The following is a 16,607-nucleotide window of genomic DNA, read 5'->3' as shown; positions in this document are numbered from 1 at the left end:
CTATGCTGGGTGAGAGGTTTCATATGAAAGTTCTATGAAAATCACATTCAGCACGGAGAAGATAATTCCTCCCAGTTATCGGACAGCTAAGGACACAATGAATCACGTATGGAGATAACCACCTCTCCCTCAACTGACTTAAAGAAGAAATCTAGAGGCCCAGCCTTTACACTGTAAATCCCATCCTGCTCAGAACAGGATCACAGTTCTGTTGGTGTTTTGACAGTGCACTATGGTCAACTCAAGGGAGAGGTTTTGATCATTTTACCATTGGGGGTAGAGAGGACAAAATCAACCAAATTTGTTGAGATTATAGAAAGTAAAATTATACATGGGTGTTTCTTCTTACTCTCCTACCCAACTACCTCCCTCTCTGTCCATTTTCACCCAGGGTGGCTGGGTGCATAAATGTATCTGTACAGCTGAGACAATAAATATGATCAGGGATTTCCCCTTTGAAAATAGAATTTATTAGAAGTCCTCAAATTTTAAATAACTGATTTTTCTAATTTTAAAATAATTAAGCTTGCAAAAAACGTAAAGATTTTTTTTTTCTGGAAAAACCTGGAAGATATATTACATGCAGCTGGGAGGATCCACCTCTACGTAACAAAAGGAAGGGTAGTTGGAAGTTCACAAGGGGATTGTGTCCTCAATCTTAACCATCACTCCTTCCTAATAGGCAGCTTTGTCTGGCTTCAGCGATATTATTTCCTTGGGAGAAATGAGAATACTGCTTAAACAAAAAAATATGTTTTTTTAAGAAATTAAGAGTTACATACAATTTTAACTTCTCCAAACTAAACCCTGCTCAAACAAGGGTAAGAACTGGTGACTGCTAAGTTTGAACTTAAGCTGCAAAACTTCCATAGGAAAATAATTGCTTTGTTCTATACCCTCTTCCACTTTAACAGACTCTTAGGATGATCCTGAAAAAACACTTTTCTGGAAGCATTTCTAAAGGATGGACAGAAATATGTTCAGGGTTTGTAAAGTTGCCCAAGAGACAGAGCAGAGCCATACTTCTTATTCTGACATGTCCAGATGAGGAAAACAAAACAAGACTGGTACTTGGTGCTTTTCAGCAGACTGTCACAAAAACTTACCCAAGGAAGCCCATGAAGGTGCCTGCCAAATGTCATTGAGTTGCCAGTACAGAGCTCCCATTGTGTGTCCTTCTCCCCTGATTATTTCACTTTGACTAGCACGATAGAATTCAGTTTCTGTCTTTGTACACTGAGCCTGCATCACCTTGATCAACAAACACATAAAAAAATATTTTTGGTATATTGTATTCTACTTTCTTTCAAAATGTGTGAATATATTAACATACAACACAGACTTCACAGCAGTAGCATATAACTTTAAACTCCCAAGAGCTGCCAAATGTCATTATGCTGCACTACCTCCAGTACACGTTCCCTTGATGTCTAAACCCCTATGAACTGAACTCACAACACACATTCACACTATAAAGCCAAAACTCTGCACCAAAAGGGCAGCCTTTCTCCATCTGAACTCCCATTTCTTTTCTCCTTCCTCACCTCATCTAAAAAACACTTTTCAGAATTGTTCATTGGCCAAGTTGTCAACAGATGCTAAACAGCCTGTTATGTTCTTCACAAAGCACATTACTAGGCTGGGGAAGTATTGAAAGAAATTCTTAAAATAAAGTTAAAAATATTTAGGACAGCTCAAAAGCTAAAGATATCCACTTGAGCCAAGTTACTGTCTTTACCCTTTTTGCTAGCTTTATTTTGGTATTCTTCAATGGTTTCATCTGTTAGGAAGGCCCTGACAGACTTAACCCTGGAGAAACTCTCATAGCTTTTTGAGTCTGGACCCCACCGTGCAAGTTTTACCCCTGTTTTCAGTTTCACAGCATCATCTATCCTTGTTCTCTTGTCAAGAGTGCCTAAAATTCTCAAGCTGTTTTGTTTTTATATAAAACTTGCTGACAGCACTCTCAAACATTAAAAACGTAGTGTGCAGTTATTTCCATCAAGAGTGTTTCTGAATTTCCTGAAACACAACAAAAATTAACAGCACTTTAAACTTGCCTAATAGCATCAAAAAGTTACTTAACATTTTTTAAAACTTGCACAGGAATCACAAATAAAAAAGCAAGCATGAGGTAAAACTACTATGGATGAAGAACAAAATATAAGCTCCTGATTTGAAAAAAAGCCCAAATTATATTCTCTATAAAATCATTATCTGAGCATGTAACAAAATAAAAGCTACTAATAATCTAATTCATAAAGAACTACATTCCCTAGAAAAAAAATCTTGTTTCGAAAGCATGTGTGTTCCATGTGGCAAAAATCAAAGCAATAAGCCTACAAGGGCCACATGAAGAGCAAAACACACCCACCCTGGAACAGGAAGTAACATGTAGCACTGGGAATAATCTCATATAATGGAAGCCCAGCACATCCCTGCATCTTCCACCAGCTTCATGAGTGAGCCCAGCTGGGGACAGGGACCAAGGCAGCACACACTGCCAGACTTTATCCCAGTTGAGCCAGTTCCTGGGGAATTCCCTGAGAAGTATTCCAACCCTTCTATGATAAAAAGAGGAGTCTCTCTCCAATACACGAGAAAGAAGCTATTTCCAAATTAAAACGGACTCTCAAATGCTTCAGTACAGAAACTTTCTGTATGACTGAGCATTACCTAACAGAACAGGCCAAGCTCTAACTGCTGACAGAATCTAATGAACGAGTACTGGCAGCTACCTACACAGAAGATGTGACTGTTACCTGAGTGAGGTAAATTGTATCTTTGAACCTCTTTACAGGATCTGTGCCCTGCGGAAGCTTGAAATGATACCCAACTTCTTGAAGCATCTGAACATTGCCACTGTCGTGATGTTGCCGATGGAGAGAAAAATTGCTTACATAGGACCGGTCTTCAGCAGAAGAAACCTTTTAAAAAACACAAAAGTAAGGTATCAGAATGAAAAGGTAAAATGTACATTTAATGACTGTCAGGATATCAAGGAAAGGATACCTGTTACAGCCTGCTGATCATGCAAAACCTTAAAATTGGTAGTAGATTTCTACAGTGCCTCATGCAGTCATGCAAGGATTTTGAATCAGTAACACCCTTTGCTTAACACTCCTTGTACAAACAGATGAAAACAGACAATACTGTTGCAGCCAGCGGCTTTTGGCTCAATGGCATTTAACTTATTTGTCCTAAGGTTCGGTTTGGCCAAGGGATCTCAGAGTTTTGCTTGCACTTACAGTAAATCAGAAACACCCTACGCTAACATGGAAGAACGCACCCTAGTCAAGCACATTTACACAAAAAAGTTACAGAAGTCAGTAGGGCTATAAATTCTAATAACGTGTATATATATTTTCAAAACCTGCCTCTGAAAACGTATGATCATAAACCAGCTTTTTTCAGCTAAGGACAACAATGCTGCATAATTCATACAGTTATTACTGCCAAACTTTCATTGTAATTATAATTTCTATAGAATCTTTTTATTTAAATTTGTTCCTTTTTAGACTGGATTGAATAATTGTCACTGTTATTAATATGGATGAATGTTCTGATTATGCTTCAGACAATATATTTTGCCCAGTAAATTTAAAAGAACATTCTGAACTCCTTTTGGTTGCATGCATGAGCATCAACATGAAACTCATCTCTCCCTAGATAAATGGACAAACAGCACAATATGTCTCTTCTCCAATTGGATAAATAAGATAGAACATAAAATATCTAAATTCAGCAGGAGACATAAACAAATCCTCTTATGTGCGATACACCAAGAAGTGAATTATTTACGTGAAAGAAATTGCTAAAATTTACAAAAATCAAAACATTTTAAAATCCACCACAATTCAGCTTTTGTCATATTTCTTCTCTTTCTTAATGAACACATGTCCTTAGACACTACAAGAGGAAACAGATGTTAGGCAATCATTACTAAGCTATACATTAAGTAGAATTACTATTAAAACTAACAGTCTCATAATAGTCTCTTGCCTAAACTAGGTTCCCCTTGCAACATCAAGAATACTGAGGAGGAAACAGTACAGTTTCATCCCCTCCCTCCACACCATCACACACCTCTATCCCACCTGTGCCATACTACACCTAATAATACATTATCCAAACTACAGTTTGGATGCCGTAATTTGTTGGAAAGAGACTCGTTGCCCTCACTGAATGAGAGTGGAGGAGTCAGTAAGGTGTGGAAGCCCAGTCTTACCTTTTCGATTGTACTGAAGGAAGGCCAGGATTGAAATCCATATTCTGAAGCAAAACGAGTTTTAGGATACATTGTCCAGTTCCAGCAGTCATTGGTGTAGTCATAAAAGTGAGTGTCACCATAATGGGTATCATAAGGATTCTGGGAGACCCAACCTTCTTTAACTGACTCCAAGCCATTGGTGGGACTGGATGCAATAAAAGGACGACTCCTATCTTCCTGGAATTTAAAAAAACAAAACAAAACAAAACCACAACACCCTCACAGAGTGATTGGCTTTTATCATCTATATACATGGACCATATTTTGAAAAGGTGGGGCAGGGAAAACATGCCTTTTCCAAATTTTTGAGTCACCACCTAGGAAACACTCCCTTTTATGTCCTAGCATTCATCATCTTTACTTGCTTAATTAGCTTCTTACTTATGTTATTGGAGGACAGCTGGGCATGATATTGCTTGCTCCACTGTTCTGAGGGATTCTCTCCTCACATCAAGAGATTTTCTATCTTTATATGCTTCTAAATTCTTAATGAAGGCTATTTAAAGTGTGCTTTGTGACTTCTTCAGGGAAAATTATTACTTTTGCAGTGTTTTTGCAGGAACAAGGCCATGATTTTCTCCTTTCTCATTAAACAGTCACCTAAATCTAGTCCTAACAAATCCAAGGTCTTCTGCTTCTAATGCTTAGATGGTATCATTACAGGTTATTGTCATTTTACCTGGCTCTGCATGTTAAGATAGATGAGACTACAAGAAGGGTTACATTTCAAATTGTTCAGATCCGCCTTTATTTATAGCCTCAGTAGACTTACAATACTAAATCTTTTAACAGTACCCTACAAAGTACTGAAGGAATCCTTTTACAGGTCTAATTCATTTAGCACCCTACCTGCAGTAAGATAGAGGCCTGAGTTGGTTACCAGTCACAAGTTACAGCAATTGGCTCCAACACAGCAACACACTCAGACATGTGCTTCATATTTTAAGAAATATTTCTGTTCCCCCACACTTTTTTTTTTTAAATGAGTAATTAATAATTAACTGTAACAAGTTACTACAGGATATCCTGAAATCCCTGAAGTCTTTAGCTCAAGGTTAGCAGTCTTCTTAAACTATACAGTCCAGTATTGCTAGTAATTACAGGTTTCCTCAGCTGGCTTGTATTATAGAGGACCCGAAGTTATTTCACTGTATGGTTCCTTCTGGCACTGAAAATAGTTATTCTATGGATTTAAAATAAAAGAGGGTCCATATGGGATGGCAATGCTGCACGAGTAAACTGTAACTAAAACCCAGTATCAAGTCAGAACACCTCACTTTGCTGCACATGCATTGGCCATCTAACTCATGTAGCTAATCACAGAAACAGCACAGCATACCTCTACAAATAGCTCAGTATAGAAATCTAGAATCAACACATTAAGCAGGAATATAAGACACTATTACCATTTAGAATGAAAAACTGCCCTCAAAGCAGGATCCTTTTCAGCAGGTTCTTTCAAACCTGGTTTCATTTTTGTTGCTTCCTCGAATCTTTTCCTGTAGAAAGATGTTCTAAATTCTCAGAGTACAACTACACTGACAATGCCAGTAGCCTCCAATAACAAGCAATAATACTGCTGTCACTGAGTGTCTGTCTTAGCAAAGGGAAATGTCAGGTCACGAGCCTTATAATATTAAATGCATCTCATCATGAATAGGACAGAAATTAGACTAAAATTATCATACCCTGCAGTCAGTAAGATCATACTATACATGGGATAAGTAGGTAGGAAAAGGCCACTAGCATTTTTAGGTAAATAAAAACTCATACTCTTGTTGAAGCAGAAAGTTCTAACTGGACAAAATTCTCAGAGCATTTTGTCTCTTAGCTAACAGGAAAATTTACAATTCCCTACGGTTCAAGAATGGTTTGTCAATCCCTATACAATTATGTGACATTGATTTGGGACTTTTCAATCAATTTCACTCTACATACACACAAAAGAGTTAGGTAAAAGTAGATTCCATTAACTAATAAAGAACTGCAATACTTCTAGGAGGAGAAATAAAACTAGAAAAGCTGTGCAAAATGGGTAGTACCAAACTGCAGTAGACTTTACAGATTCCACGTGTTTGTGGAATGCATGCTCACAGTTTTAGTTCTACCTCAAAGTATTTTCTTTTGCCTTCATGTACTGTAGAATACCACTATTCTGTTCTTTCAAAAACACTCAATATAATGAGGACATCAGCATGAGGACAATGTTTAGCATCACTTTTGCTTAACCTGCTTAAGCCAAAAAACTTCAGTCAAATACTGGAAGAGCACACTGAAAAAATGACATCTTTATGGATTTCTTCAACCGCTATTAAAAGACCAGAGATTGTTGTTAGATGCTTCTTACAGTATCCTTCAACAAAATCAGCAAAAAGGAAACCTGATCATCTAGATTAATTAATTAATGGGCAAGTTGATTTGTGTCCACTGGCAGTGAAGGCATTTGTGGACGTATTACAAATCAGAAGGAAAAAAGAAGCAAGATCCACTACATTTTCAGGTCTTCCTTTACATATCACAAAATGCTAAAGGCATAAGTAATTTTTTGGATTGTTTTACTCTGAGAATAACCCTTAAGTTTAGAGAGCTGTTTAGAAGAGCTTGGAAAAAAAAATTTCTCAGTAATGTGCTGGGTTTAATTTCTTAAAAGGAGTAAAAAAGAAAATCCCAACTTAAAATCACTTGCCAAGGCATATTCCCCTACAGTTTCTTGAGATCACTTACATTAAGAACTATCTCTCGTATGTTCTTCACATAAAGCATCAGGTAGTCTCTGATATATCTCTCTCTTTCGGCACGAGGTATGGAGAACCAGTTGCTTGAAATTGCTGCTTCATTTTCATTGTTACCACTCCATAGAATAATTGATGGATGAGATTTTAAACGTCGCACCTGAAATACAATTTACAGTTTCAAGAGTCAAGCAAAATTACTTATCTTAAATTTTTTTTTTTTTTTAAAAATCACTTTGTTACTACTTGAATTATAAGTTCACATGCATATTATATATACTTAGCCTACAATTCCCATTTTTAGCTGCACTGTTCACTATTCCCTCAGCTTGCCACTAGGCTCAAACTTTTGTAACATACACTTTCAGAAAGGCAAACTTCTAACATGCTGACATGTATCTACCATATGCACATGTGTACCTCCATCCTCATCTACTTACTGTCTACATGTGAAGGGTAAATTCTGTGCAGTCTGCTTGACTGACTGACTGCTCCTGCAAGTAGTAGATTTACCACAGTTATGTTTTATGTATATACTGCTACATAAAGGTACACTAATAAACACTTCAAAAAAAACACTTCTGAAAAGCTAATTTATACAGTTGGTCAATCAAAAATAGATAATGGGAAATAGAACTTTGACACGTGGACAAAATACCTGATGAAGAACTTCTGCTCTTACAGATGCTAAATAATTCTGGTCAGTTGGATAAAGCGCACAGGCAAACATAAAATCCTGCCAAATCTACAGGGAAAAGAACAGATTAAAAAAAATCCATTAGCAAATTATTTTATATAATTGAAAAATATACGCTTATTGGGATGCACAATCCCATTCAGACAGAAGTTATTTATTTTAAAATATTAAACTTAAATGTTTTATTGTTATTCTTGGAAAGCACCACCAAGACAGTCATGTCCTCCCTGAGGTTCAGTATGTGCACACTCCACTGTGGTTGTCCTCAGTATCAGAGGAATCAGATCCTGACAGCCTACGCTGAGGAGTGCAATACTGCTCAGCAGTATTACTACTTTGCAGGTGTAACACCAAATCCCCATTACTTAATGAGAAGAGACAGTAATTCTTCCAGCGTGGTATCGAGCACACTCAATCGATGTCAAAGTGTACTCATTAAGAAAACACTTCCACACAAAATGATCCCAAAAAATAGCAAATCTTACACAATAAGAGGGGCAGAAACAAACTAGATCCTCTAAAAACACAGTGATTTTTCTCTTCAAAGAACAATCAAGTAGATATCATTGAGAACAACAAGCCTTTCAATTCAACAATAAACTCCATTTGTACCTTGAAGGACAAGAATTACAAAAAAAGGGGAAGGAAAGAAGCCCAATGAGATGGTTAAGATTTTTTTGTTTACCTGTTCTGTTTATTAAACTGCTGTAAATTTGAGACTCCTGCTAGTCTATCTCAAATGTTAATGGAAAGGCTTCTACAAGGAGCACATTAACCCAAAGGAGTCTGTAGGAGACTACACTTTTCTGAACACCATACTATACAGAGAGAGACAGACCAGTTCCTCATGTAATTGCATTTTGATTGCAGTGAGAACATGCTTTTCCATGGCTCTTTTCAGCATACATTCCCTAAAAAACCTGAAGATAGGGCACAAGACAGTGGGGGGTAATGGATCTATTAGTAACTGTTAAAATCCTAACACTGTACACAAAAGCAAAGCTATTGCCGAAGAGTCACTCATAATCCTTTAGTGACTGACTGTGTGGAGTCAAAACTCTCTATTGAAAGAAACTTTCTCTCACTATTTCCCTCAGTGAGCTATCACTGGTTTTCCTTAAGCACAGTTTGACACCAAGGCACTTTAAAGCCTTTGCAAGACCATCAGAAGAAACAAAACCAAAAACCTCCATCACCACCCCCTCCAGAATAAGGATCTGATTTTCTGCATCTACTTGCTATTTTGGCTGTTAAATAGGATCTAAATCTTGTATTGAACACTGTATAAGCACAGATCTAAGTGGCCTACTTAAGGTGCCTAGTGTAAAAAATGAAAGAACCGTAAGTCCTCAGAAGCCTTGAAAATCAGGACACTCATTCAGATGACTAAAATAGATGTAACTTTTTTTTTCCCCAAGCACGTATGGAAGGCAGCAAAGTATGAGTTCTGTTTCCCTGCTTTTTATGCTGCAGAGCAACACCAAACACATTTGCCAGGATTTTTAATAACAGATGCAATTTGGTCTTCATTCATCTAGTTGCTATTTCATCAAAACTTATTAATACGTGTCTCCAAGCTCATATAATTGAAGGTACTCGTCTAGTGATTGCAATAGGTGTTCCCCTTACTGCTACATTTATAGTCAAATGTAGCTTGTTCAAAATGGCCGTCTGGATGAAGCCTTCCATGTTTGACTCTGGGACAAATGAAAAGTTTGAACCAAAAAAACCCACACCTTTTCAGCAATTGCTATAAAGGAAAAAATAGTTTTAAATCCATTTCCACAACTGAGAAAAGCATGGCTAACTTCTACAGACTTCTGTAAAGTCTCCAAAATATCACTTCTAGATTCAACAGACAGCCTTTTTAATCAGAAACCATTCAAATTAAAAAGAAATTAAAAAACCCAACCAGTCAACCAAACAAAAAAACAGGTTGATCTAACTTCTCGGGTTGATACTTTACAATATCCTTTGGAAAGATGGTTAGAATGCATGTATTAATTCTCTTATTTTTGTTCATTTAAAATGAATTTTCATTTGCAAGTTCTTCTCAGTTTTTAAATAAGTGTTCTGCATTTATTGCTTTTACCATTATTCCTATTTCATCACAAATATCGTAAAATTCATCTTGTTCATATACTCCTCCTCCCCAAACCCGAAGTGCATTCATGTTAGCATCTGCTGCAGACTTCAAGAGTAGCCTTAATCTGTAAAATACAAGTTTTGTGAAACTGTATCACTTAGGAGTTGCTAAGGTTATACAAACAAACAAAGAAACAAATACCCCTACCAAAACAACAAACAAAAAGGCCAAACAAAATCACAAAACCTAAATCATTAGCAGGCAAACTAAGACTTATAACTGACAGAAATTATCAAAATACTCTGGTTTCTAAGCCTGCATGCCTTGACAGAGCTCTCAAAAAGTAATTTTTTGTGCAGAAAAAGTTGCTTGTTCCTGTTAATACTTACGGAATAGATGGAGTGACACATGTGAGAAAGTGCTTTTACAGAAGTTTTGGCATGACTAGATTTAGAAATACTCTATTTTATTAATCATATTGTTCATTTTCTTCTTAGATATTACTTGCTTTGTATGTCAATCACTTGAATTCATGTTCTCTTTTAAACACAATCAGAAACGTATATTCTCTTTGTGAGTTCCACAATGCATAGTGAGAACAGTGGAATGAGAAGGTGAGGAGAAAGACTGAGACCCTGAATCTCATTTTAAGGGTTTCAGGCTCCAGACATTTGTCCTTAAATCATACTGGCAGCCTCTGAATTGCATATGAATGCACACTGCAGCACGCTCTGTTGTCCTGATTCCCCAACTACCCAGAGCAAAGCTTAGTCAAAGTACAGTATAGTCTCCATAAAAATACCCAAAAGGCCAGTAACCTATGAACTACAAAAAAATCACCTTCCCATCAGTAATCTCACTTACATGCCTTGACACTCCAATCTATTCATGTTAATAAAGCCCTAATTCTGAAGCCTCCAACCCCCAATAATTAGTGTACTACCCTGAAAGCAGTTCCACCCACTAAAGCCAACCTTTCATAAAGGGTGTATAGAGAATCAGGAGGAGGAAAACATGATCCTTTATCCTTAGAGAACATCAAATGTGGCTTACGTGTCATAGGTCACCCTGTCCTGGAAAGAATCTGCAGGAATCCAGTTCGAGCCCTTCAGAAAAATGGGTCGGCCATTGATTCTGAAGTAGAAACTCAGACCTGGTGAGCCGGGAATAGGCTCCTGAACAAGTTCTACTGTCCGAAAATAAGCCTGTGAAGACACGAAACTTAGATTTAAAGCTGACAAAAATGAATTAAAACAAAATTAATACAGAAAACCATTACAAAAAGAATTGAACTGAACACTAACAGCATAGAATTTGTCAAGGAGTCAAAAGACATGGTCTTATCTCTAAACTCCTACTTGCTTAAAACACACTGTAGCAGGACTGAAAAATAATTCTTCCAATAAACCTGTTCACTTTTTAAAGCTACTATCATATTTAAAAGAGAGAAAGCATGAGCAAATGACTGTGCATATGCACACATATATGTAAGCAAGAGACAGATGCAGGTTTGCTTGCTGCAGAATTCAGTTAAAATTCCAGCTGATGACCAGTGGGAGGAATACAGTGGTTGCACTAGATCAGAGACACCATTTAATCTGCAATATGCTCCTCACAGAAGGATGATCCAGCAGCTCAGTTGTAAGTCCTGCCCCTAAATGCCTATCTTCAGGTTCACCTAGTAAAAGCAAAATCTTACTCTTTTACTGCCCTGAAATGATACCTTTTTAATAGGTGTAGCAATTAAAAAGATATGCATGCAAATGCAATCGCAGTTCCCAAGTGAAGGGCCCTCTGGCCTTCACAGCTGCTTTTGAACAGCAAGGTCAGCAATATGGTTTCAAAGAGACCTGTTCAGCTAAATAACCACTAACTTCGTGTAAGGTATTAAAGACCATTCCAGATAAAAGCACATCTCAAGCAGAAGCCAAACTTTTACAGCTGCTCCTTCAGCCTAATATATGACACTGTGTACTGTAGATGCTGAAACAAGAACACATTCCTTCTTCCCGTTGCAGGTGGAATAAAAGTTCTTAGGAAATCATTCCATATTTTTTCTGGGACTTTACTTCAGTCAAAGCTACAATGCTGCTCTAAGGGGTATCCTGATTGCACTGACATAAACAGTCAATTCTACAGTCATGAGAGAGCACTTGGTTCACTGCAATAGTACTTTGCTCTGTCCTCTTATTTGTACAGGTGTCTTCCCCATCTGCCATGGATCAGATGAAGAGCAGCTGCCATGCTTGCTTCTGTGCACCTGCAAAGTGTTACAGAAAATATCTTGTTCAGGGAGGCTTGAAATTTCTTTTTTTCCTGCATCCTTGTTCCAGTTCAACTTACCCAAGCCAGAAAGAAAACTCTTTTTCTTCGTTGTACCTGTTGCTCTTTTGGGACAAATTCAAAGTTTGAACCAAAAAAACCCAAACCTTTTCAGCAATTGCTATAAAGGAAAAAATAGTTTTAAAAGAAATAAAATCCATTTCCACAACTGAGAAAAGCCTCCTATTAGGGAGATAACTGGGAAATTAAATAAAGTAAATAAAGTGGAGGAAAGCCAATAGCGAATTTCAGCCAACTCACACCAAGAAACAGGTTTGGGTCAGGAAGGCAAGAACCTCATTTTTTCTAGACTACCCCTAAGATAGCAACCACTCCTCCCTCAGATGACTATTTGCTTTACCTTTTCAAAAGGTCAGCTAGTAAAGTACAGCCTGTTCCCTCTCTGCCACAAGCTGAAGCTGAGGCAAGTATCTGTCAGTAAATCAGGCTAAAATTAACCTAGTTAAGTGCAAGGGATATACCCGTCTTTAAGACGAAACTTATTTCTTTATTTCACAGACGAAACAAGGCTGGGAAAAGTACTAATCCCACTATGGGACTGCATTTTCTAAACTTTCATTTTATCAAAAAATCACACATATAGACAGAAAACTATTTCCAGAGGTAGGGAAGTAAAAGAAAATTACCGCTTATTTGCTTCCTCTTTGGTGCTTCTAAGTCAACTGAACAATTATTAACCAAACATCTGGACAGAGACAATGCATATGACAAACCAGATGCATGAGTGGAGGCTGCAGAACACTGACCTCAAACTGAACCCCCCTCTGCATTATGGCAGAGACCAAAAGATAGAAACTGAATGAATAAAAAAAATGGGATTGGCCCAAGTCCTGCAGTTTTACAGTGTTGCCCAGGGACAACAGTGCATTATCGGCAAGTGGGACTCGGCATCCATATCACTAAAGAAACTCCCAGCTAGAGAAAAACTACAAAGTCAGGCCACTGAGAACATTTCAGATTCCCAGTCCAATATCTCTGTGCACATATGTGCACTGAGGACAGTGTGCCCTCCCTTTTTTCTGCTGCAATCCCATTGCTCACTGGGTTGGTTGAATATAGGTCAAAATGATGAACTTAGCTTTAGGACAAGAGTCTTACATCCAATCCTAGAATTTTGCAGATTTATTTTAACATGAGAAGTTGAATTAAAAAAAATAACCATTACAAAAATTACCTTCCTCAGTGAATTCAGTTACTTGGAGAAAAACTCAGTCTCTATTGTGGCTCTTTTTTACGGCACAAAGTGGAATGGGATTTACAGTTGGGGCTCCCAAAGTATTTGGGATGTCCTCTTCATCGATGTCATCAGGCAGGTTGTGACTGTCTCAGAGTGCATTTGTAATGGAGTATTTATACTACTAACAGAAGTAATGTGATATCGCTTTATTCATGTTCAAGTGGAACTGGTTGAATCCGAGGCAACCTAAGAGGCTGAAACACTCAGCCAGGACCACCCATACAGCAAGAGCAAGAGGAAAAGCTCCTTAGCCTCAGCTCACATTCCCAGACTTCCAAGGTTCAGTGCCTTTGTGTTTCCAACTCCATTGCTCCCCAGGGGCCCATCTGGTAACACAGCCCATCTTCCTGTTCCTACAGCAGCTTCCTTCTGCCTCGTCGGGTAAAAGAAGGGCAAGGGGAGACAACTAGCATCTGGTATGCTTAGTTACATGCCTTTCTGGCTACCAAAACCTTGGCCACCTTGAAATCTGTCTGATAGAGCTTGCTGCCTGAGGGCTGAACATTTCTCCCAGTCTTGGAGCACACTGAAGAGGCTCTCTAGCCGCCACAGATCAGTCAGCTGGTTCTGTGCATAATTAAGAGATACCTGTCTTTTTAAGTCACATACAAAGGCTTTGTACACAGCTAAGTGACCTGTGGATCACATTTGGCATTCCCAGATTTAGCAGTAGGAAAAGTAATAAGGACGAAGATGCCTAGAGCTGAAATAAGATCACAGAATGCCCCAGTGACCTAACAAATTAGCATGCAGCATGAAAGCGGTGTGAAAACTACAAAGCCAAAAGGAAAGATTTCTGCAAGTCATACTAAAAGGCCTGGGGGGAAAAGAGGGTGTAAAAGGATGGAGGGAAAGACAGCTAGAGGCTGAGATCTTTCAAGTACTAAAATAGCCTAATGAAACAAAAAACTCATAGTACAGTGCTAAAGAAATAAACATACAGAAAGATGGGGAAACAGAACTGAAAAGCAAACAAATGCCTCATGAGGCAATGAAAGAGGTAATAAATTCCTTGATGTAGGCATGGCAAGCAACTTATCAATAGCAAATAGGACTGGATAGACCCTCACTCAAGACAATCAATTTCACTCTGAGATAACTTCTGGCTATGACTTTGTTTCACATTATCCTGAGAAACAAACTCTAAACCAAAATATTGAAATGGAAAACCAAAACCAATCCCACTTTGGATATTGGCTTTCTTCTGTTTTGGTTTTCTGCTACTCTGAACAGGAATGAGTAAGTACTTCCCTCAGCCAAAGAAGTTCCCAGCACAGCTGGTTAGAGCTCTATAGAGCTCCTGAAAGTACATACTGGAAGACCACCCAGAAATATTCCTGAAGGATTAGTTAATGTTTTGAAGACTACTCTAACATGTCAGAATCCAGAGAGTAGTTCAAGTTAAGAGTAGCCAAATCTGACATAAGATCAAGCTGTGTTTTCTCACATGTACAATTCTCATCCTTAGGTTTTTGCCTGTCCAAAGTAAAGTAGATGCTCATATGGAGACAAACCACTTGCGAAAAGTCTCACCAATAATTTTTTTTCTTAAAAAAAAAGGGTGGGAGTGGGTAATGTATTTCACCTGAATACAGTCCGTACTAGATAGACAACAGAACCGATAACAGAACAACTTTCAGGAACATTAATCCCTGTTTGTATCTCCTGAACTACTCAAAGTTCTTGTTAAGCCATATGAGTGTTGCTATTTAGTCCTGCTGACATGAGAGAAAATTGTGCTAGAACATGAAAAAACTGCATACGGAGCCTTTTTCCACTCATACAGCTCTGGGTGGGGGTGATGGTGTGCTGGTGCGCCTGTCAGAATCCAAGACAGAGATTCACAAAATACATGAAGGAAGACTAGACGTAACAATATAAAGCTTTAAAGGCTGGTTGATTTATAATGCCCACTGTGTGGTGCATTTGCTTTCTTTCCCCCTCTTTCCCCTTAAGGAGAAAAAAAGAACAGGCTTCTGAATATCTTTTGAAGACCTTGAAGTCCCTAAGATCACATGCCACAGAGCTCTATGAAATATTCTGACACAACCACACAAATGGAACCGATTAGCTTTCCTGTCATTGTGCATTTTTCACACAGTAACAACAGAATTTTCCTTTTTATAGGCTTTATAGCTGTATTTCCTATAACTAGTTTTTCCAAGCATAATATAATGTGTTTACTTGGTGTGGATTTTTTAATTGTTTCAAAATTAAATCACTAATAATAGCAAAGAATTGTTATTATGACTTCATAATCAAACTAAGGGCTAGTCCTATAATGACTAGGACTCCAGAAGCTATTGCTTTTTCATAGGGTTTTTTCACATGAACAAATGTTATGGCAAATAACAGTTTTAGATGCCTGGTGACCAGATTAATTTTTAGTGAAGCAATATACATCAGAACCATCTAATAAATGCATAAATTTACTTGGTTATTTCCACATATTGATGGCATAAGGAGCCCAGCCTAATCTCTATGATTCTTCTTTTTAATGGACAAGCAGAAATTACCTCTCTAGGGTTCTTAGCAAAACCAAACAGATAATTAAACAGCCAGTGTGTTACAGGAACCCCAATGTAAATATCCCCCAAAATTACCTTCATGGATATATTTAAGATGCTACCTCTTCTTAAACCTGAAGCACATCTATCAACATTCTAATAAATGAATGTATGTTAAGTTTTTAGGAGTGTGTCTATCACATAACTTTTTTAAAAACTGAATTAACAAGAAAAATCTCAGTAATAAACCTTCACATAATCTATAGAAATCTAAAACGATTTTTCAAAGCCAGCAGCACAGTATATTAAGTATATCTCTTTTCTGAGATTTCCATCTAACTGTAAGCCATCTTCCAGTCTCAATACAAGTAAGCATCCATACAAGCTAAGACTACCAGAAAACTGGTAACAGGTAACCATACACTGTGACATGAAAAAGAATCTTATTTCTCATTAGCATTTTCACATGCACATTACAATCAAATAAAATATTAAAGAGCTCTAGATACCTGCTGTGCAGAGTGGATGTCCTAGCAGCAACAGTGCAATGCCAGATGTAATTAAGCAGAAGGGCTCACCTTTGAAAATTTCTCAATCTGGTATCCTGCCTCCATGATAAAAGTTGTTTTCATGTTGTATCCAGTTTGCTTTCCATGTCCATTTGGCCACCAAGCCTCTACTACAGAAGTCTTGAACAGACAAGAGAGAAAGTCAGAGCAACATGTATAAAAAGAG

General features: G+C 37.7%; 1 protein-coding gene across 8 annotated transcripts in view; it reads right to left on the bottom strand.

Moving 5' to 3' along the window:
• The window catches only part of MANBA (mannosidase beta), a 61,604-nt gene that overhangs the window by 24,935 nt on the left and 20,062 nt on the right, over window positions 1-16,607 (bottom strand). For 7 of the 8 annotated variants that reach the window (XM_039381522.1, XM_039381515.1, XM_039381517.1 and 4 more), the window contains exons 7-15: window positions 16,451-16,561; window positions 11,959-12,045; window positions 10,839-10,990; window positions 9,792-9,909; window positions 7,661-7,747; window positions 6,995-7,162; window positions 4,229-4,447; window positions 2,763-2,927; window positions 1,107-1,251 (exon numbers count right to left, since the gene is read on the bottom strand). In XM_039381522.1, the coding sequence (XP_039237456.1) occupies window positions 1,107-1,251; window positions 2,763-2,927; window positions 4,229-4,447; window positions 6,995-7,162; window positions 7,661-7,747; window positions 9,792-9,909; window positions 10,839-10,990; window positions 11,959-12,045; window positions 16,451-16,561 (1,252 nt within the window). The remainder of the gene's footprint in view (window positions 1-1,106; window positions 1,252-2,762; window positions 2,928-4,228; window positions 4,448-6,994; window positions 7,163-7,660; window positions 7,748-9,791; window positions 9,910-10,838; window positions 10,991-11,958; window positions 12,046-16,450; window positions 16,562-16,607) is intronic. The other variant, XM_039381521.1, reaches the window with a different exon arrangement.

This window comes from Pipra filicauda, unplaced genomic scaffold, assembly GCF_003945595.2.
Source record: "Pipra filicauda isolate LSUMZ 115617 unplaced genomic scaffold, ASM394559v2 scaffold228_size1260155_pilon, whole genome shotgun sequence".
Lineage (NCBI taxonomy): Eukaryota > Metazoa > Chordata > Aves > Passeriformes > Pipridae > Pipra > Pipra filicauda.
Note: the sequence above shows the minus strand (reverse complement) of the source record. Positions and strands in the feature narration are given on the sequence as shown.